This window comes from Aptenodytes forsteri, unplaced genomic scaffold (assembly GCF_000699145.1).
Source record: "Aptenodytes forsteri isolate BGI_AS27 unplaced genomic scaffold, ASM69914v1 Scaffold289, whole genome shotgun sequence".
NCBI lineage: Eukaryota > Metazoa > Chordata > Aves > Sphenisciformes > Spheniscidae > Aptenodytes > Aptenodytes forsteri.
This window is the reverse complement of record NW_008795025.1, coordinates 2,624,210-2,645,624: the sequence shown is the minus strand read 5'-3', so window position 1 is coordinate 2,645,624 and position 21,415 is coordinate 2,624,210. Positions and strand designations below refer to the sequence as shown.

The following is a 21,415-nucleotide window of genomic DNA, read 5'->3' as shown; positions in this document are numbered from 1 at the left end:
GCTTATCCTTTCATATCTTCAATCATCTCTGAAAACCAAGTATTAATAGCAAACAAAAAGATATTATTCATTTGTACTGAAGGTTGTAAAAGATGTACAAGATACTGTACTATTTTAGAAACAGGCTGCGCTACAATGGCTCTCACAAGCTAGTTCTGGCATTTCCTGACTTTTAACCACTTAGCATTCTCTTAAGGTCATTTTTTAATGCTATTTATTACTATGCTAGTCTATTTGTCTCCTTCAAACAGTGCTCATTTTTCAAAACAAGTTTCCCAAATCCCTAGTGGTTATTCTGTTAAGGCTACTTTCTTTGCTGGTAGGTTTTTACAGCAGCTCCTTTGCTGAACGATCTCCGTGCGAGAGCACATTAGGAAGTTAAGCAGAGACTAATTTTGTTAGTTTATGCCACATTCATTCAATCAAGATCACATATTAGATTTTCAGTTTTCATCTGGAGGCTCCGTTTAGTCTTATTCCCTTCTAAACGCTCTTCTGCTCCACCGCGTCTTCTGCCTCTCCTGATTTCCTTCAGAGCATTTTTTGGTGGGATGCTGCAAGCCGTATTTCCAGAACAGCTATTACCAGTCATACCACACATCGGCTTCAGCACACCTTAAAAGCATCAAGCTACCACCCTGTGATCCTCCTTTCTCAGTGAACTTGTTGCACCTACACCTAACTGCTAGCTCTATACCAATATAGCTCCTGCAGAGTAGATTTCTCCACTATTTGATTTTTTAACTGAGAAATTAATATAGTCCCTTTTCTTTGAAGTATACCTCTTCAGTATCCGCGTGTGCTTTCAGACATGGGATGACAGAAACATTCTCTTAATCCACTGACACGAAAAAAAGCACTACTACCACTCTGATAACAACGTATATAAGAACAGCAATGATAGCCAAAAGGATGCTATAGATGTACTGACTTGCTGCCGAGGGTGAGGAGGAGAATGGTGATTGAGGCCACGCTGCCCTTTGTGTCCTTGGGAAAAGCAAACAGGCTGCCGCACACCGGAGTTGGTGTCAAAAACAAATCTACTTCTGCATACCAGAGATAGGATTTATCTTCAAAGAGGAACTGAGCCATTAACAGGAAGACTGTCTGAGAGCTCAGGTCCTAATTCTGGGTCACTTAGCCTTTTGTACTTAACATTTGCCCAGACTAGGAAAACATGGTCAGGCTGCACACTAAAAAAAGTTCATCAGTGTAGCTACGTTCATCTAGTGCAGTACAGTCCACACCAGCAAAAGACTGCTTTTGTCAGCGTATTTATAGTGGCTTGAGAAAAACCTGATACTGTTTATTTCACTCAATAATTCTATAAACTGTATAAGGAACAACATTTTAATGCTACATAGCTTGATCTACACCAGAGAATATACAAACATCCCACAATTTCATGGACAAGAGTAAAGTAGCAAAGTAGCTAAAAAAGATCCCCCCCTTAAGTCTGACTTAAAAGTGCCGTGTTATTTTAAGTAACACTCCTCCAAAACCATAGCCTCAGTCTGTATTGACAAAAAAGAACTAACTCCAAGACTGCAGGACCAGTATTTATTACTTAGCATAAGATCAGCCTGCTCTTAAAAATACAGCTTCATGAACATGCGAGATGATCTTGGTCAGCAGCTGTGCATCTCTCTGGGCTGGACATGTTTTTTAAACATGTATATCTGTCTTAGGTCAAATAGATTCACAGATCGGGTGGCACCAACTCACAAGCAAGTTGCACAACTTTAGACCGTGTAAATACCAAGGCAGACATCTGCAATCTCCCCGACCCTCCTCCAGCCCCTGGCATTCCAGCAAGCAGTTCAGCAAAGGAGTGAAGAGAGTGACACAGAGTCAGGACTCTAATGGCATTTTAGGCTTTCAGCTCTTTTTTTTTTTTTTTCCCCATCCAGCTTTGTTATCCTGTTCTTTGTCCTGCTGAGACTTCACCAACCTGGGAATCGTCTGACCCTGAGACAACGTGCTGAAGATGCTGGTTCAGGGCTGGACTCTGAGCAGTGTAACTCTGGGACAAGAAGGTATGGAGGGACAGTCCAAATGCTGATAATTTTGGCAATCTTTACAATTTTGATCATAGGCCACGTTTCACTGATAAATTTCACAATTTAACAAGGACGGGTTCAGAGCTCGGACTCTGAACTCCTGAACAGCATCACAGCTCACCTGCCACTGAACATGCTTTTTAAGTATAAAAAGCCTATATTTGGGATTTCTAGTATTTTGATGATGAAGAGATTTCAGAAGAAATAGGAGTAAGAGCTTTACAAGCATTTAATGCCTCTTAAAGGCAAACTGAGCTAGGCACTTTGAAAAAAAAAAAAGAAGTAGGAAAAAAGTTTCTTCATTGCAGATAGATTTTTCAAGATTGGAAAGACTGATTCAAGACAAAAACTTGAGAACTTGCAACTTCTTCTGAACTAACAGGAATTTTGGAATCACATCAACAATCAGTTAAATAATTCATTTTAATTTTTACCTTCCTCCAGAAAATTATAAGCTGGCTAAAATCTTGACATAGAAATCCACTTTAAAAACACTGACAACAAACATTTCTTTGGGCTTTTGGAAAATAAATAATTAAATTCATTTGGGAATTGAAGCAAATCTTTTCTTACGACTGGGTTCAGCTTTAACAAACTCCTATTTACAGATAAAACAATTTTGCTCTAAGATACCAATGTGACAAGTCTTTTGAGGATGGCAGAGGGCATTTCTGAAGAGCCTCCCCTGGGGCCCCATGCATCAGTGTCTGCTCTTGCTATTTTCTCTTGGGATCACTGCTGTCGCTCCTCTTCCACAGGAGATGGAAGAGTAGGAAAATACATTAGAGATGTCCTGCTCCCGGCCTCTGTCACCAGCACCAATAAGTAGTAGATTTTGTCACAGTGAATGTAGGTCATTACTATCCTTTGCCCTTGATTAAAAACACCTCTAAATCCAAGAAGAAAGATGAGGTTTTGGGTGCAGGGAGGAAAAAGGAAGAGTCTAACACAGTGAAGAGTGTTCTTCATCTTCATTTCCAACTGAACACAAAATTAAAAGATTCTGCAGGAATCTCCTTTGCAGCCAAGTTAGAGACAAAGACTAACTAAAAGCAGCCCAAATCCAGATGCAGCCATTTGTCACATCCCTCATGAAAGTGCTGTGCAATGGATTATCTATCTGAAACTGCTCTTCATAAACACTAACTCATTCCCTTTCCCTGTTTAAACGGCACTGATTTTGCAGACACTTTTACTGTGCTCTCTTAGCTCTTACCCTACGGAACAGGTTTCACAAATGATGAAAATATCTACACATTCCTGACAGTGGGAGACTGTCTTCCTCATAGAAAAAAATACCTGATTTGTAAGTGAATCAATCTAGACCTGTTCTCCTAGTCTTGGAAGACGCTGCTAGATATTAACACCATTATATGTTGTAGTAATTGCACAACTCCTGTCACTCATGACTCCTTATTTGCTAAGTCGTCTCTCATGTCCTTACAGGGATTCATTTTCTTTCTACTTACTTTTTGGGCATCAATCTCTTCCCTTCATTAATAATATTCATTCTTCAGTCTCACCTATTTTCATTTTATAAATTTGACAAGGTGTCAAGTAACTAATATTTTTCTACGCTGCACAAGGTGATACTGTCAGATTATTTCTGTATAAGTAATTACAGATATTTTTGGATCAAGTTGTACCTCAAAATTTCTCTGATTTCCAACCTACTCTTGTGCTTGTACAGCGCAAAATCTCTCTTGCACATACTCTATCCAAACTGCCTTGACAATAAACCCGTAGCAGTGGGATGTTTTAAGAAAAGAGTTTTCTTACTACTCTGTTAATTTCTGTATTGTTCCCTCAGACTTAAAAATCTGTGCAATTCATAATGCTGTATTTTAACAGCATTAACTGAAAGAAACCAAACTTAGCATTATACCTGAAACAATTAAAACATCTTTCATTTACCCGTTTGCATTTTGTATATGTTTTCCTACTTTTTGGCTTTGACATACACACTTGCATAATGATTTTACAAAGTATTATAAACATCAAACATTTCTGTTCCCTTTCAGTTTCACATGGGCTAAGCTTCTTGGATTTTTATTCCATGAAGTAACAAAGCAGATGTACAGAGAATAAAATGAGATGCTTCAGACTTACAGTTTTCATATTACACCAGTCTTGCAATGATGCAAGTGCTCCCTTTTGGCTGCAAGGGCACTCTGCTGTTAACATCTCTTCCTTCTTCCCCCACCCCCTTACTGATGGGTATCATTCTGTCCCTCACATTGTTTCTAAGATCCTCTTCAGCAGTCCAAAGAAATTCTGACCTACCCACTCTATCAGCAATTTCCATGTTCAGAGCAGGAACCTCTCCATCTTCAGCTCCTGTTGCCTATCACCTCGTTTCGGGTTAACAAAAAGCCTCCTCCAGCATCACCTTTCCAATAATTTGACTCTAAACATAATCTTCAGTTTTCTTCTTTAAGTAACCTCCCTCTTCCTCATTCACCTGGTCTTTTGCTTAGGCTCCCTGTACCTGTGGTCCCACCCATGGGCTTTTTTTGATTCCCCTCCTACATACTTTTCAATCATTATGCTCTTCCCAAGCATCTCTCCCCATTACTGCCTTAGGCCTTTGTTCGCTCTTACTTCTAGATCACATTTCACAGAGCCTCTTTCAAGTCTGAATGACTTGTCAAGTAAAATTTAACCGAGTTGCCTCCCCTTTCCCTTCTCATGAAAGCTACAAGGGATACTTCTATTTCAGAAAAAATAGAAAAAGGTGCAAATCCAGAGTATCAGCTCTGTGTCCCTCTTAACTACCAGTTCTACTCCTATATGTTTTGTGTTTCTATAAGGGGTTGTATGTACACTGCCATGTGTACAGACTCAAAAGCTAGATTAAAACAACCTCTTATTTTCCTACAGAGTACTCATGACTGCAAGGAGTTCCCTTTTTCCTTTCACTTAACAGTAGTCCCAAATTACTTGAAAAATCAGAGTGGCAAATCTGACTCCAGCTACTAGCTTCTGAAACAAGTCGCATTATCAGCATGTGTAGTCACACCTGCACCAAAAGCATGTCTGCTTGGCCCATCTGCATGCAGCATTTCCCAAAACAAGTTATTTCTCGATGTGATAGTGTGGGCAGGCTCCTTTGAGAGCACGCTGCAAAGATTTACTCTACTGCTCAATTTTTGGGGGTTACTGCTGTACCCAGGCTCTGCATAGCCTGATACTGAATTTCTCCAGCTTCTGACAAAAAACAGAGTGTATTTAAACATAGTATGTAATGACTTAATACACCAGTGATATACCAGACTTCCCATATTTACTCCTCAGGATCTAAGCAAAAGACTCAACTTACTCCCAGCAAAATGCTTTTAACTGTATGTGGTAAGAGAAATTAAGAACCCATAAGTGCACTATTACCACCTTCAGATAATTATTTGTGTTATGAGCCAATGTTGTTTTCAATTACATTTCTTTAATGAGATGCATCCTTTTAGCCCAGCTGTGCTGGTACAGTACAGTTTTAGGAATAATTCTCACATGTCCTTACATTTCTTCAGTATATACTTTAATTCCTTAGGTGACAGTCCTGTCAGACTAGAAAAAGAATTACATACTAAACAAACATCATGATATGGGCCTTCCATTTTCCCTGCTTTTGATCGCCTCTCCTACGCATTAGCATTGATGTTGTTCCCCTCTAATAACTCAAGTCCTTCTCTAAACCATTTCCTCCTATTCTCCCTATACAAGGAAATATTTCAGCCCTTGTAAATAAACCTGATCACAGCTGAAGGTGGGATAATATTTAGTGCTACACCAGAAACAGGTCTCATACTCTCAGCCTGTACACAGCCGTACACAGAAGCTTCAACAGAATCAAGAAAAAACACAAAAATTCAAGTCATCTCCAGGTGCAGGAGACCATGGTATTAGACTCAAATTCATGGACATTTATATGTAATAAAATCTATTTCAGTAATTTGAAAACATTTCAATCTTATAGCTCCTCCTGAAATATTTATTTTTAGACAGGGTAAATCTATAGCAGAAAAATTAATCAAACAAACAAACCCAGGAGCATTATCAAATGCTTCTAAAGCTCATGTATTCATGAGAGTCTGCAGACATCAAATATCACAAGAAAAAACGTATCATGGCGTAGTCTCGGAGAAGGCACTTATCAGCATGTTTGTTCAGTGTTTCAATCAACTAAAACATGCCTATTCTTTAACCATATTGACATTACCTTCATGGTAAGGCACAATGCCAGGTACTACATGCTATATACACACACACCCGCCACACACAGAGTAATTTTATAATTAAAGATGGTTGCAAAAGCTTTGAGTATCCATACCAAGGGGCACCCAATCTTCCTTGTTCCATTTAGCAAGAGAGAGGGCAAACCTTTGCCTCAATCAATTTACCTTGTGACTACAACAAAGATGACTGTACGGTGTGAAGGCTGCACACACCTTCTCTGCCCACTCCAATACAGACACAAACAAACCCGTTTTTCCCTACCTTTACTGCACTTTTCCCTACCTTTATGTCTGCACTGACGTGAGGAGGTAGGTTTACATAGCTGTGGTGGCTTTAACTACCATTAAAAGCAGCAATAACATAGGAAGATGTAGTGGCAGACTTAAACACAGGCTGTAAAACTCCAGGAGGGAGTTTTGGATGCACACAGTTTGCTGTCACCTCTTCCAGGTGCACCCAGCATCTGGGCCAGCTGAATTATAACTGTGTGCGCCCTGCCATCCATACGCAGAATAGGTTAGCTCCCCTTTTCCCCCCTTTCACTAAACTCGTGAACAAAATAAAGGGGAGATAAAAAAAGCTGCCTTCCTGTTTTACCAATAAAGGCCAAAAGGTAAATCCCGAGTGGCCAACGTGAGTTTCTCTCACCTCTTTCTCCCTGTTGAGCAGCACCAGCTGGCTGTCTGTCAGGATGCAGTATTTCCTCTCCCATGTTGTCGTTTCAGTGTAGGGGGACTGGCCGCAGGACAGTCTGTGTGTAGGTGGTCCTTTCACATCTGCGAACAGAAAACCGCGACGCCAGAATCATTAGCATGTGTCATTAACCACCTTCTCTGCTTTTGTGGTTCTGCAGCTAGATGCGAACCTAAACTGCAATCTGTACTTAGCAGTGCCTGTTTCAGCATATTAAAAGACAAAATGCTAATCCTGGGAGGCACCCATGTGGAACGCTATGTAAGGTACACTATGAATACTTAATCTATAGCATGACTTACAAAAATGGCAATAACCGAGACAAATATAAATGTCTTTGTCAAAGACTAAAATATAATCAAAAGAAAAGACCAAGAGCTGTCACGCAAACTTCATCTTCCCTCCACTCCCTTCTCAAAAACGTGGTTAAATGGGTAGGGCCCTGAATGTACCCTAAATCTTAATAAACTAGATTATTTGAGACTAAGGATAGAGAGACGTAGGAAGGAAGATGGGGATCAAGGAAGGCAGGCTTGAAGAAGGGAAGGAAAAATTCAAAGGAATGGGCATTTAATTGAGAAGGGCTTACTAGCATCTTCTGGTAGGGAAGCTATTTGATTAAATTGTGACAAGTAGGAGCCTTGCAGCATTTTCATTTAGCCACAGCCACTATAGTGACAAAAAAAAAAACAAAAAACCAAACAAAAAACCAAACAAAAAACCAAACAAAAAACCAAACAAAAAACCAAACAAAAAACCAAACAAAAAACCAAACAAAAAACCAAACAAAAAACCAAACAAAAAACCAAACAAAAAACCAAACAAAAAACCAAACAAAAAACCCCAAACCAAAACAAAATCCAACTTGTTTGGCTCCCAGTGCTGATCTTTTAAAATTTATTTTAAGATCAATTTCCTTCAGGTCTCTCAGGCTTGAGCTACATATCACATTGTGCCTCTCACTACTAAGAAGCTTTCTCCAAGACTGGGAAAGGAAAGCACACGAACAAGTGCAGCAGACAGACAGACTTCACTGCCAAGCCCAAAAGCAGAGAAAGCCACTGAGTAGCAAGGTACGCTGTCAGTGCTACGAGAAGACTGGGTGCAAAGAAGGCTGCCCTAGGAATTCAAGTGTGTAGTCAACTTATAAAAATCTCTTTACAGGAGACAGAAATGCTATCTGAATAATAGAAAAAAGGATGTATGCAACAGAGCCATGGGTAGCACCATTTATACAAACTTAGAAAACAGTTTCAGGTCATCTCTTTCTAAAGTCTTGAGATTAAGTTCTGGTTGCTTTGTAACATTAAGTTTCGGTTTTATCTTGCACTCTAGCGGTATACAACTTTACTTGCATTGATCTAAAAATCAGCCATTCTCAATGTATACGCTGTAGATTCCCGAAGTCCCTGAACTACCTCTAAGGGGTCTAAAACAGACACCGCAAAAATCACAATATTGTCAGGGGCTTGCTGCGTAGCAGTCCAGGACCTCCTTCAACTATTTCAGGAGCCCATTAGGCAGAATGAGTGTTCAAAACCAGAATGTTTTATAACGTTAACTTCCTTTTAGTACACATACTAACCCAGTGCTTGCACAGAGGTAAGCACAGATGCTTCTTGTAGCTTCTACCCAGCTTCACCACTAGAGGCCAGCGAATCCTCAAACACCCAGCACCTTCCCAGCTGCAAGGAAGAGCGCAAGTCCAAACACAAGCATTAAAAGTTGAGTAATGAACCCCTCCAACTGACTTCACTCCTTGCAGACCCTGTGTATGCCAAATCCCACCTAATTATTAAAAAAGCTGCAACATCTTCATGCTCTTTTCCTGCATATAATAGTAACTTTGCCTCCGCGTTGAAACAAATGTGGCAACTTCTAAAGCTGGAGAATTAACTTGAAAGACAGCTTTCAGTACCTAAGTTCAACCTCATCTTGCATTAAGATTTTTGTGACCATTCAGAAGAATGCTTGAAACAGGCAATCTGATACCTTTAAGCAAGAAAAAGAAGAGGACTGCATGGCTTCTACTGCTCTGAATAATAAAGAAATGCACTTTTGCTCCCTTAATTTCAGATGAGCTAATTCAGGGAAGAAGCTGAGATTCAGAATCAGGCTCCACACTGTTACCTCTCCTAACAAAGCTCAGTTTCCAATAGTGACAAGCAACACTGTGTATCTCGAAATTGCCCAAAACTCTACTTAGGCGTAAGCATAATTAAGGGAAATCACCACAATCTCTGTGAAGCAAAAGTGCATTTGCGCAAACTCCTGGAGCACAACAGACTCCGTCACAAGTTACTTATTTGTCCATCTTATAGACATTAACCCTCCAGGTAGATTTTTGGCACAACTTCAACTCACATTTATCATGGCATACAACCAAAAACCTAACCAGATGCAAAATAAAACCACTGTTGCTCCTGCTTAGACCTTGGTTTCCCAAACAGCAGCACATGAACCCTACCTGCACCTAAGCAAGACAAACCTATGAGCAACGGGCTGACAGAGGGAAGACGAGCGAGGAGGATGAAGCCACAGGCCCCTTGCATGAGTGTGCAACAGAAACGTGAAGACCAGAGCTCCAGGGATCTTGTCTCTTGGGTAATGAAAGCACATGATACATCACCAAAGGGAAAAAAGAGGATGAAGGTATGCCCCGTCCTGCTCAAGTGGGTGGGCTAGCAGCAAGAGAGTGCCTCCAGCTGCTATGCTGAGTGATAACCAAGTAAACTATGTTTTGAAATGCCAATACTTTCTCATGGCAAAAGAAAACTGTTCTAGTCTATTAGCTCCAATGCAGAATCTACAGTCACGACTCACCCAGCCCCAAAAGATCTTTGCATTATAATTTCTACTCACTACAGGCCTTGGCAGGATACCATCCAACTGATCTAGGGGCTGCACAAAGGAATTAAAGAACAGGACGACTTCTTCCACTACAATAATAACTCCAGGACTTAACTGAGTCATCAGGCGCTGCAGGCCAGCCACAGCTCTGCTGCCAAGTGAGTTGGCTAACAGAACAGCTTTCCACAGGCTGCTGGCAGAGTAACATGCCATCTCGTTGTCTGGAGCTGTCAATCGTCACTAAAGAACACCACAGCATTAATATTTTGTGTTTGTATTCGTATCCTTTTGAACACATGTTGGGACACAGCCCCACCACCCCTGCAGGCTGACCAAGCGCTCTCTTCAACAAAAGGGAGAGGTTGCAAGCTGGTTTTCCGATGTATCAGATCCCATCACTTTAGTCCTCTCCCCGAGGCTCACGCTGCAAGCCCATCTTGCGAACCAGATGGAAGCTGAAAAAACTTGTTGCAAGAAAACTTGCTGCAACAAAAATTGCAGTATAGCTTTGGCGTGTTTGTACCTAGCAACTTCTCTGCCCTATTTAAATTATTTCTCAGCTAGGCGTCCTGCGTAGTTGACTTCTTCGGAGCCTCTTGCAACAGCTGTAACTTCAAAACTTATTGTGAAGTATGTTACCAGTTTAGACTTAAGACTCTTTGGGACTTTACACAGTATCACATACACAATCGGTTACTTCACAAACCCTGTTCTGCTTTCTGGTACTCTTCATCTTCAGTTTTCATTTTACATTCTTGGCTCCGACTTTTCACGTGAATGTAATAACACCCACTGACCTCTTCCACTAATGTCCCATAAAACTAATTTACCACCACTGTTTGAATCGCAATGGAAGTGAATGGCAAAAAGTCCATGTGTAACTAGGACCACTTACGCTTTCGGGAAAGACCGAAAGTCAGGGCTGTCCTTTCTCTCTTTGGGGCTACTATCTATCAGCTCATACCCTCCAAAGCACAAGCCTTCCTGTAACTCACTGATGAATGCAATTTTGGACAGGAGTTGGAGGAGACACCAGGGAGGTGCATGTGAAAGCTCTGAGTTTGCAGATGTTACGTGTGGGATGGGCTCATGCAGCCACACACCTAAACATGCGAGTTCTGGTGACAGAAGATTTCTTTCCCTGGTCTGATGTAATCCTTTCCATTCTGCATCATTACAATGAGGCATTCAAGCAAGCAGATCAGTTAGTCTACACACAGGATTAAAGGTCATGCCTTATGTGCCTTCAAACGCTAATATCAGTTAAGTAACAGCCTGGAAAAAATCCCCTTCTCGGTACATCCTCTCCTGCTGAACTGAGAAGAGCATCGCTGCCCGCCTGCCACATGCAACGTAGCTGAAGACTGAAAACTGCTTTGTTTTTCCTCAAGGCTCTGAAATGCCATTAGGCATGTTATAAATATCCACAAAGCTCCCTTTCTCTCAGCCAAATGACAACTTGTACCTTATTATTCTTTAAGTACAGAGCTTATTTAAAAAAAGGGGGGAAAAAAAAAAGGAATAGTTATGCCATAATCACATAACAACAACAACAAAAAGTGTTGACTGGTGCAGGACAAGGGAACAAGGAAAGAAGCAGCCAGTGCCAAGGTGATCCCCAGAAAAAGGGTAAGGCATTTTATGAAAACTGATGGCAGTTTAGTAGTATTTAGGGAGTAGTACTAGTGCTATCAGATGGGAACATTTCTGAATCTTCCATTGCAAGTATGCAACAATTCTTTTTTTTAAATTCCAAATGCATTCACAAGTGGAGAATACTTTCCAAAAAGCAGGCAATGGGCAGAATCAGGAAATTATTTCCAAGAGCTGACAACCGCTCCAGTGTCTTTTAGTCCCCAACAGCTCTTCTACAACCAGAAGAAGGGCATGTCCTCCCCTTTTCCGAACTAGTGAAAAGTACAGAATCAGCAGAAATCAGGCCAACAAAACTACATTAAAGGTAAATTCATGCCTTCAGTTTCTTTGCCAAAAAGCACTCTCTACCTACCATCAATAAAAACACAAAATTAAACCTCCATCCCAGTGATGACAAGAGCACCCCTGGCGTGTGTCAAAGCTCCTTTTTTGAACCACACTCTTCCTATGGTAAAATCAAGGGCTTACTGAAGTACTTGCCAAATTTTCATTGACATTATTAGGGTCCGTATTCTGTTCCTAGTATTTCCAATAAGGAGCTGCCAAGCAGCTGAGTAACTAATGTAGTGGCCAAGTTTGTATGCAGGGAGGATTTTTTTTTCCCCCTCTGAAGAGAGATTAGTAGGAGCCCTAACACATTTTGACAGCAGGTCTACTTGCCCAATGTCAATGTTTCCATGGTGTTTTATGTACTTACCATAGAGACAGGACTCACAAGAACTTTAGGTAAGCGCTGTCACCTGAGAGGTTGTCAGTAACCCAACCTACCCAGCTGTGCACAAGCATGCAGTCCAGTTCGAATAATCATCAGTTCGAACCTTTATCAAGCAGTTGAAGAGAAGCTGAAACAAGCCTTACTATTGACATGAAGCTTCAAAGACAAATAGCAATTAAAAGTCCTTCACTAAACTTACACCGTCTCTAAAAGCTGATGAAGCTCATGATTCAAGGGAAAAAAATGGCAGAAAGGGAAATACACCGTGTCTCAACACATTTCGTTCCCTTAAACTTGCATCTTGTAATAAGGTAGGATTTCCGCAAAAGAAGTCACTAATGCAAGTGAAAATAAACAGCAATAGCACAGTTATGAGACATACAGCTGTGTGTGTATATTTAACTATTTCAGACAGCTGTGTGATGCTCAGATGAAGATCTGCAGGATCTGGATTTAAAACAGAAGAGAATCCAAGCACTGCTGCCCTGAGAGCAGACACAGGCATCAGAGCAACCCTGGCTTAGCTAAAAGAGGGACAATCTCTCAACATTTACACAGAGCAGATGATGACAGAGGTCAGTTACTGAGGGTCTGCTAGGAAAAGCACAATCAAGACAACTTCCACTTTCTCTCATGCCGATATATATAGCATTTGTTTACGTTTCTTATTTCTCAAACCAACTCCCAGCCATACGCAATGATTTCTGATCCAAGCAGGACTGCAGAAAGGCACTATCAGAAACATCTGTTCAGAGAAAACCCATCCTGATGCACAAATTCACTTGGGAGAAGGAGGGGACACTCATCATCCAAGTTTGTATGGACAACCACCACAATGTCCCAACACAGGACATACACTGCTCATGACTAATTGTATAATACAATAGGAACTCAGCACATACTCTGTGTGGTAACTCTGAGACTCACATGCTACAGAGAAAACATGACGCTCTTAGGGTTGATTAATTCTTCTCTGAATCACAACACGCTTAGAGATATGACCAGTACACATTACAGAAATAAAACCCTTAATCCTGCCATTTTATTTCAAATCACAACATGGGCAATGACTGCAGGTTTTCTAGGAAGCTTCTTGTAGCTACTGCGAGATACAGCACTGCTCACTTGCCCTTCTAAATCACTGTGTGGCATGGCTCCATTTCAGTTAACAGGTACCTACATTTTCATGGTCAGCAACAGATCTCTCCGGTGAAGTATGTGTTATTTTAAGTGTAGAAAGCATGAGCAGATCCTTTGGGATGAGAGGCATGCTATTTATGTAGGATGTTATTACAGAGGTAAGTATCTAGTGTGAATTCTTTCTGTTATATTTAATAGCCGCACTCAACAAACTTCATTACATATGCAACTACTAGCCCTCAATTCAGCTGAATCCAGTTGCTCTCCTCTGGCAGCTGCATGCAATGATAACCAAATTCTTGTATGGAAACCTAATATCATGGGTAGGAGGTAAAGAAAGCTTAGTCAAACCATCAGATTTCAGTGATCTCAAAAGCTCTCACCAGCCGGTTACAGCCAAAATGCTACCTGGAAAATCCATTCTGTACAGAATAATGCCATAGAAGATTTAACTAGGTGAAAACAGTATTTTAGAAGCTGGCAGAAGCCATGACCAGCGCCATGACTTTCTCAGATTCCAACGCATTTGGCACTGCAACACAAATTCTTCACAAGATCTTTAATTTTTCTAGTATAGGCCAATCTTGCCAATCTAACCTATTAACTTTCCACTACTCTTTTGCTGAGTGACAGTGATCAGGCACAGTCTAAAAACTGGTTTTCCATTATCCCAGTGGAGAATTTCATAAGCCACAGACAGATTCATGGAAAAACTGTTCAGTCAGGTGCAATTTTCATGCCCTGTACCCTCAAAGAAATATCACTGTGGCAATTTTTATGCTTATTGTGTGTGCTTCCATTTCCCTACCATCAGTAGGCCAACTCTGGGTGATGGAATCTCTTAAAATATAGAGATGAGAAGTCTGAAGGTATCTGCTGCTCACTGCTTATGGATAAGGTTTGAGGTTTCTTCCCTCCTCTGAATGAGGACTGTGCATGTCTTCTGCAAACAGATAAGGACACAGCTTTTTTCCACCAGTTGCTGGAAAGCTTTGATGAGATCTGTGATGGGGTGGGAGAAGAGTCACCTTTCTGCTCCGAGTTTCTCACATGCAGCAGTCTCGCCTCAACACACGGAAAGCAAGACTAACCTTTAAATTTACAAGAGTGGGCATCAACATTTTGTCTGCTACTAGAGCTACCAGCCAGATTCTTAAATTTCCTACAGATTTTCTGCATTTTTAAAAAAAAAAAAAAAAGTAAGGAACAATTTTTATGTGGGAAGGGCAAAGCCATCAGATGAGTAAATACCTAATAGCCAGCCAAAGGCTGCAGGAGACAAAATACAGAATGCTACTGTTCAACGAACCTGCATCTCTCAGAAGGATGAGCTCTTGCTGCCTCTCCTCTCCGTTGCTGACATCATTCCCACCCCTTCATTCCTTCCTTAGGAGAGATTTGACTTGTTTGTACAAGAGACGGCCAGCAGCGAGCAAGGTACAGCAGGATCACTCCCCCAGCTGAGCTCCCAGACAGCTCTGCCAGTTTAACTTGGTCCCGAGTCAGTATATCTGCCCTATACTTGCAACGTCACTACTTTGCTTATCAGAAGCTTAGTAGTTTTCAGACCAAGGCTGAGACTACAGTAGAGATCAGCCAAGATTTTCCCTCTTATTTCCCCATAACACATATAATTAAAAAACCAAACCTTTCACAAGGCCTGTGCTAACACATTTACCACCCTCAGCCCCCAGTATTTGCTAAAAGGGCTCAGTGTTCCCCGGTGCTCAAGTGCTCTGCGGAAGCTCGAGAGCACAAATTCAGTTAGGCCACAACCATGCAAGCAGTTTCACCACGGTTTTCTTTTCAAAAGGGAAAATCATGGAGTCATTCCAAAAAAGAAACCGCAAGTCTTAAAATCTTACGAGTAGTTTAGCGAGCAGATGCTGAGTGTGCCAACAGTCTCGAGCTTTCTTGCAAAGTCCTAAAAAAACTGAGAGCTAAGGAGCTAGCAGCAGAAGCAAAAATTAGGCATAAAGCTAAAATTGGCCTGGCAGGGTAATTCTGATTAGAAAGCAGAAAGTTGCACCAGCTCGCTGTCACTGTGCAGCTTCTTTGAGCAAAAGGTGTGGGAGCTCATAATAGCAGTTTAAAGCTGCCAATTAGCTTGAACACTGCTGAGCTCCTCTAAGCTTCTTATGTGCTGCATAGCTGATTGCTAAACTTACAAAGGGTAATTGATCCTCACTTCCCTCAGCTGTGCCTCCTTCTCCATCCCTGTTCTCATGGTCTGTCCCCAGCCAGGTTCATGCGAGACAGCGTGAAAGATGTGTCTATCGGGAGACATCAGCACCTTCTTGAATGGATCGGTGCCAGCAACCTCAAATCATGCAGTCATCTGCGCACTTCGTAGCTCAAGAGGAACCAGAAAATGTAACCCAGTCAAGGTGGGGACCTTACAAAACACGCAGGTGCGCTTATGCTCAGCCCAGCCTCCCGTGCGCGCCTGCAAACAAGCAGCTCATTGTGCAGCCTTGTAAATCTCATGACATCACCAGAACAGAAGCTGCTATCTGTGTAAAAACCAATTTGGTTCCCAGGATACCTAGGATTTCAAAGAACCCGCAGTTGCTCAAAGCCATCGCTTTGACCCTTCCTACAATACTAAGCAGGTTTTCCTTCCTTCTTATTCAGTTCTCGTTCCCTGCCCAGGACCACTCATCTTTGCTCCTGAATATTAAGTACATTTTTCTCTCACAGTTAAATTCCCACTTGGCCTACAAAACACTTTGGAATCTCAAACCAGAAATGGTTATTACAAACCTGTAGAGAGGATTAAAAAAGATTACATGCCCCTATTACATAGCTGCCAAGTTCTGAGAAGATTCTCAAGTGACACTTCTCCCCAAAGCAAGGAGAGGCTTTCGTGAGAGGTTTAGGAAGCGGAAAATGGAGAATAGCAGAAAAGTTAATTATTCATGGCAGAAAAAAAATCTGCAGTTTTTCCTCTTAATTTATGCATGATCCTTTTCTTATCCAGCTCTATACCCTGTTCTTTTCTCTGTAATGCTTGCTCTCACCAACCCCTAATCTCCATCTTATAGCCTCTTCAGCACCGAGCATCCACACTGGGCTTTTCCCTCTTTATTCTTTGCAGCAGTGCAGGAAGAAGACTAGAGGAAAAGCATCCTGAACTTAAAAAGGACCTTGGCCAAAGGCAGCAGTGAAAAAAAAAAAAAACAAACAACAAAATAATTTAAAAGCAAACACTGCTCAGTTCCTGCACATTTTTTGGGTGCACAAAAAAATGTACTAGTGTACTTGCAGTCAAAGCTAAACATGTGTACCATAAGCAGTGCACAGATCTTGGCAAAAGCACTGTTACCAAAGGTTCTGCCCCCACAGACAGCTTTACCCCCCACCCTTGCCAACGAGGTATCAGCAGCTGATGTTCGTCTGTCACAGACTGGTTTCAAGAGAGCAAGACCCTTTTGCCTTCTTCTGCCAGGTAAAGGGAGAAAGGTATGGGAAGAGCAAAGGTAGAGAAGCATTTCTGTGGAGACAAGAACTAGCCACAGGAACAGACAAGGTGATGAGATAGTGACCACAACAAGTTCAAGATGAACAACTGAAAAACAAACACACGGTCTTTCAGGCTTACACGTGCAGTTTGAATTACACCTTGCAGGCTGTTTCTTTTAGAAGCTTTCATTCTGGCTTTCCTTCAAGAAAACTGATATATTCATTGTCACTGATCTGAACAATCTCAGCCTATAAGCTTAATTTCTCAGAGCAATGGCAGGATTGCTGAATTCCCCTCCCCTTAAACCTACCTCTACAGAAACACAGCCTCTGTGGTTTGAAAAACAACCCTACCCGTGTGTGGTGGTTTTCATGATGAGAGAGAAGGATAAAGGAAAAATAAAGAATAAAATAAATTACAAAGCTCTCAAAGTGACGTTCTCCCATACCATAGGAGTTTTAAATGCTCAGTCACCCTGCTGTCACTGCACAGCCTGTTGCTGCTGTACTCTTTTAGCTGCTTTCAACCTGAACGTTTCTTGAAGCCTGAGTACACACGAGTGATTAGGGGCTTCTTTTGGGGTTTTTTTTTGCCTCAACAGACTTTTAAGAAAAGAGAATATAGGAGTTCTGACCCGCTGATGTCTCAGACAGACGAGTTTATTTCCCTTGTTGAAGAGAGAGTTCACAGGACACTAAAATCAACTACAATGATGTGCATTTCTTTTGCATATTATCCAGGTCATTCAGGCATATAGGCTAAACTTAGCTTTCTTATTTTAACCACTTAAAACAAATGACTTAGTAAGGGACCACCTCAACGGATTCAAATATAATGTTAAAGAAGCCCTCCAGTACCCCCCATGCTATTTAAAAGGATCCACTTTGCTTCCTTCTGGCATCTTCAAAATGTTTTCAGACAAAACTGGAACCAGCTATTACACACGGGTTAGTTGATTTGACCTACTTAAAAACAAAACCCCATACAAAAGCACCAGAACGCTCCTCATTCCAATTTTTTTCCCTAACGTCTGAAAAGTCTTCATGCATTTCAGTAATGCAATGCTAATATACAAAGGACTGGACTTTTTTCATCCTTTAAAGATGGTTCAGACACAAAACTTTAGAGGAAGGAGACCGGATCTTACACAAATGCAATGGGGATTCTGAGCCATATTTAGATTTATGCAAAGAGATGTCTTATTGCAAATAATCCAAATCCCACATTTAATCCAGTACAGTGAGGTAACAACCTGTAATACCTCTTTTATCAGCTCTACTCTTCAACCTTTAGTTAAAGGTTATATGAGGTTAGTTTCCTTTTGTAATTTAACCCAGATATTGTACCTGTTTTTAGGGAGTGAAAGCCGGTGTCGGGAGAAAAAAATCCACTTTGGTTAAGCATAAGGAGGTCACCACCAATTTGGTCAAGGCAGGACACTGAGTTGCTGGCTCAGATCAAGGCTCAGGAGCCTTCTGACTCAGAGTGCTTTGGTCTCCTTATTGCCACATGATGTCAATATTTGCAAATCAAAGCCCAATTTTGTTCTGAAATTTCAGAATATAGCGGATGATTTCTTTCTTCTTGCCTACTCTATGTGATGATGAGGGAAACTAACTGTGAAAGAAAGAGGCAACATGGGAAGAAATAACAGTGCCAGGGCAGAGAAATTGCAAGTGCTGATCTAACACTGTGTCAGGGGAAATTTATTCTTGTAGGCCAGCTCGGTTTGGACATCCTAGCCATGCTGAGATCAAGGATCCCGAGATACCACCAAAACAGGTGGAGCAGGTTTACTATGCTTTTGGCAAACCTAAATAAGTGTGATTAATGTATACTTTGATGATGGGCTAGCTAATTAAAAGGATCTGTAGCTGGGGTGCAGTATTTCAGGTATTCTTCAACTGGGTTTTCCCTCTACTTAATATGTTTCCTTCTCTCTCCAGTAGGCTAGGCTATGAAGAATAAAGGCAACCCCACACCCTCACCCCAAACACCCTCCACCCTAGAGCCCACGCCAACTTAGTTTTTCCTCCTTACTCCTGCTACGTTCCCCAAAACCAGCAAAATATAAAGCTTGTGAGGACCAAACCTTTCATTATTCACTACACTGCTTTTCATCTGATTTATCTGATGCTTAGTGTTAACGCCACAAATCCCCTAAGCGCAAACATGCATTTGTTCCCAAATGTTTTCCCTGCCATATGTTTTGCAAACTGACATCATGAAGTCCCCACAGCAAACCAAACCACCTTCTATCAGAAGGGCAAAGCCACAGGTGTTCATCTCCAAAATCCTAGAAGGAGAACAAATGAACCCAATAAGGATAAATAACCAGTGGAGAGAAAATGTCTTTCCTACAGCAATGCTAAACAGAAATTTATAGGTCACAACCTTGCAGAAACAGGCCTGATAACATCTAATTAGCAGTCCTGCTGTGCAACTGGATTTTGTAACAGTAAATCCAACCAGACCGGGAGGAAAGAAAGAGGGGAATCTTTATATAAATACAGTAATTTTCATCCAGTTTGAAGATATTTGCTTTATGTTTGTAGGGTTCCCCCCCAGTAGGAATAATCAACCCACACAAGTGATTTTATGAGTTATTACTGAAATTCATTTCACTCCTATTGGGAAACAATTTACAGGGGCGGCACTGATTTTTATTAATTAATTTATTTTTAAATGGAAATACTAAGAATTCTGTTTGCCACCAGAAGATGGGTGGAGAAGGTAAGGAAAGTTCACATACCCAAGAGACTATTAACTAGAACCAACTTGGACAATACATTTGAGAAGCATTTCCTTCCAGCTACTGTAGATAGCTGTCCTTACATGCCTTTACTTAAGCAGCCAATTTTCCACCACTGAAATGAGATTTATTTCAAAACACACATGAAATCAGACAGATTAAAACCAGACACAAACATCCACTTAGTGATATAACAAAAGAAAATACAGGGCAAAAACTTGAGCTTCTCTATTTTCTGCCCATTATAAAATATCTTGGCATTTCAAACATCCTCTGCTCCACCCTCCCCCACCCTTTTTTTTAAGTGACAGTATTATCACAAAATACCCTGCTTAGCTGTCTTTGCAATGGTGTTCTTGAACAAAAATTATTTCTGGGGGTTGAGGGATAAATTCCACCCAATATTATCGCACAGGGAATCGAGTTTCAGATGAAACAAGCAGCAGCCGATAAAGCATGAATGAGGCTGCAGCAGCAGGAACAGTAGGAGGGAGTGGTGAATCAGGCAGAGCTAGTCCATGCTAGCAGTACAAAGCAAGAACATTTAAAATACATATGAAGATCTTGTCACAGACAGCAGAAATGACAAACAGATGAGAGGCAGCACCAAAGAGTGAAAGATTAAGGAACAACTTCCCTTTTATTCAAGAGTTTTAGTTTGTTAAAGACAGACCATACTGCTTCCACATCATTAGAGCAGGATGGTACTCTACCCCCCAACTCCTGATGGACGTCAAACTTATTTTTGTAAATCTCTGGCGATCAAAACCATGCATGGCATCTTGTTCATTTCCTCCTTACTGCTTAGTTTGCCAAAAACCTTAAGCTCTGCTTTCCTTGCCACATCTACAGACCAGCACTATTTGTTTTGCTCTCAGCGACTAATGATAATCATGCACATCCCTTGTCTTTGTAAAAGCCTCTTTCAACAACAGGATGAGAATTGACAATATCTTGGTACCTGGGAACAGTTTTGCTAGCCCTGAAGCAATCAGACACAATCGTAAAAAGAAAGAGAAAAAAAAAAAAAAAATCTATTTTTTCTTTCCCAAACTCTCATGTGATTAAAATCCATTAAAATGCAAACAGGCTTGAATTTTATTTTATCCATCAGTGACCACACTTCACTGTCCCTGGGCTATGACTGTCTCTCTGTGAATTCTCTGCACATAAGAGTAGTCGAGATCTAGGTTTAGGAGCAATCAATCTAGAAGACCTTGCTAAATACATATGTGTGTATATATTTTATAATGATCTCTATTTTTCACATTGATTTACATTGATCACTGAAAAGTACATTCAGCTTCATGTTTGCTCATCTCTGTGTAAACAAAGCAAAGGCTGTTGGGTATCCAAAGACAAATGAGACATTACAGATGTAGACAAAACCTATCATCACCCTGAAAGCATTTCTCTTTGAAATTAAATAGCCATGCAGAAGTTATTCAGAGCAGAGATTGCTATATGTGTTTTCAATTCAGCCTGGGCCTGTTGGGGGCAGGGAGGGAGTGTGATGAGGCTTTTTTCCCCTCCACATACTTGACGATTCAGAAACATATGACTCAGTAAGGATGCTTTTCTTCCCCTTTGCATTCTATAGTTTCCATTTCTCAGGATAGGTCTCCTTAGGTTCACGTGTCTTAAGTTCATATATAGCACGCTTACCTGGAGTTTCGCCATTAAAATAAATGCATCTACATCCATTTGAACATGTCATTCCCCATCAAGCACAACCATGTAAATCAAATACAGTCAGTGCACCAGCTGGGTTCATACCGCACAGGAGTATTTCTTTCTCATCTGCAGACTTTGTCCCCCTTTGCCTCAGCAGGAAAAAAAAAAAAAAAAAAAAAAAA

At 41.0% G+C, this 21,415-nt stretch overlaps 1 protein-coding gene across 1 annotated transcript in view; it reads right to left on the bottom strand.

Annotated features, from left to right (window-relative positions):
* Positions 1-21,415, bottom strand: part of RASAL2 (RAS protein activator like 2) — a 153,311-nt gene that overhangs the window by 99,020 nt on the left and 32,876 nt on the right. Inside the window, exon 2 of the mRNA XM_009275864.2 lies at positions 6,939-7,066. Within this exon, the coding sequence (XP_009274139.1) occupies positions 6,939-7,066 (128 nt within the window). The remainder of the gene's footprint in view (positions 1-6,938; positions 7,067-21,415) is intronic.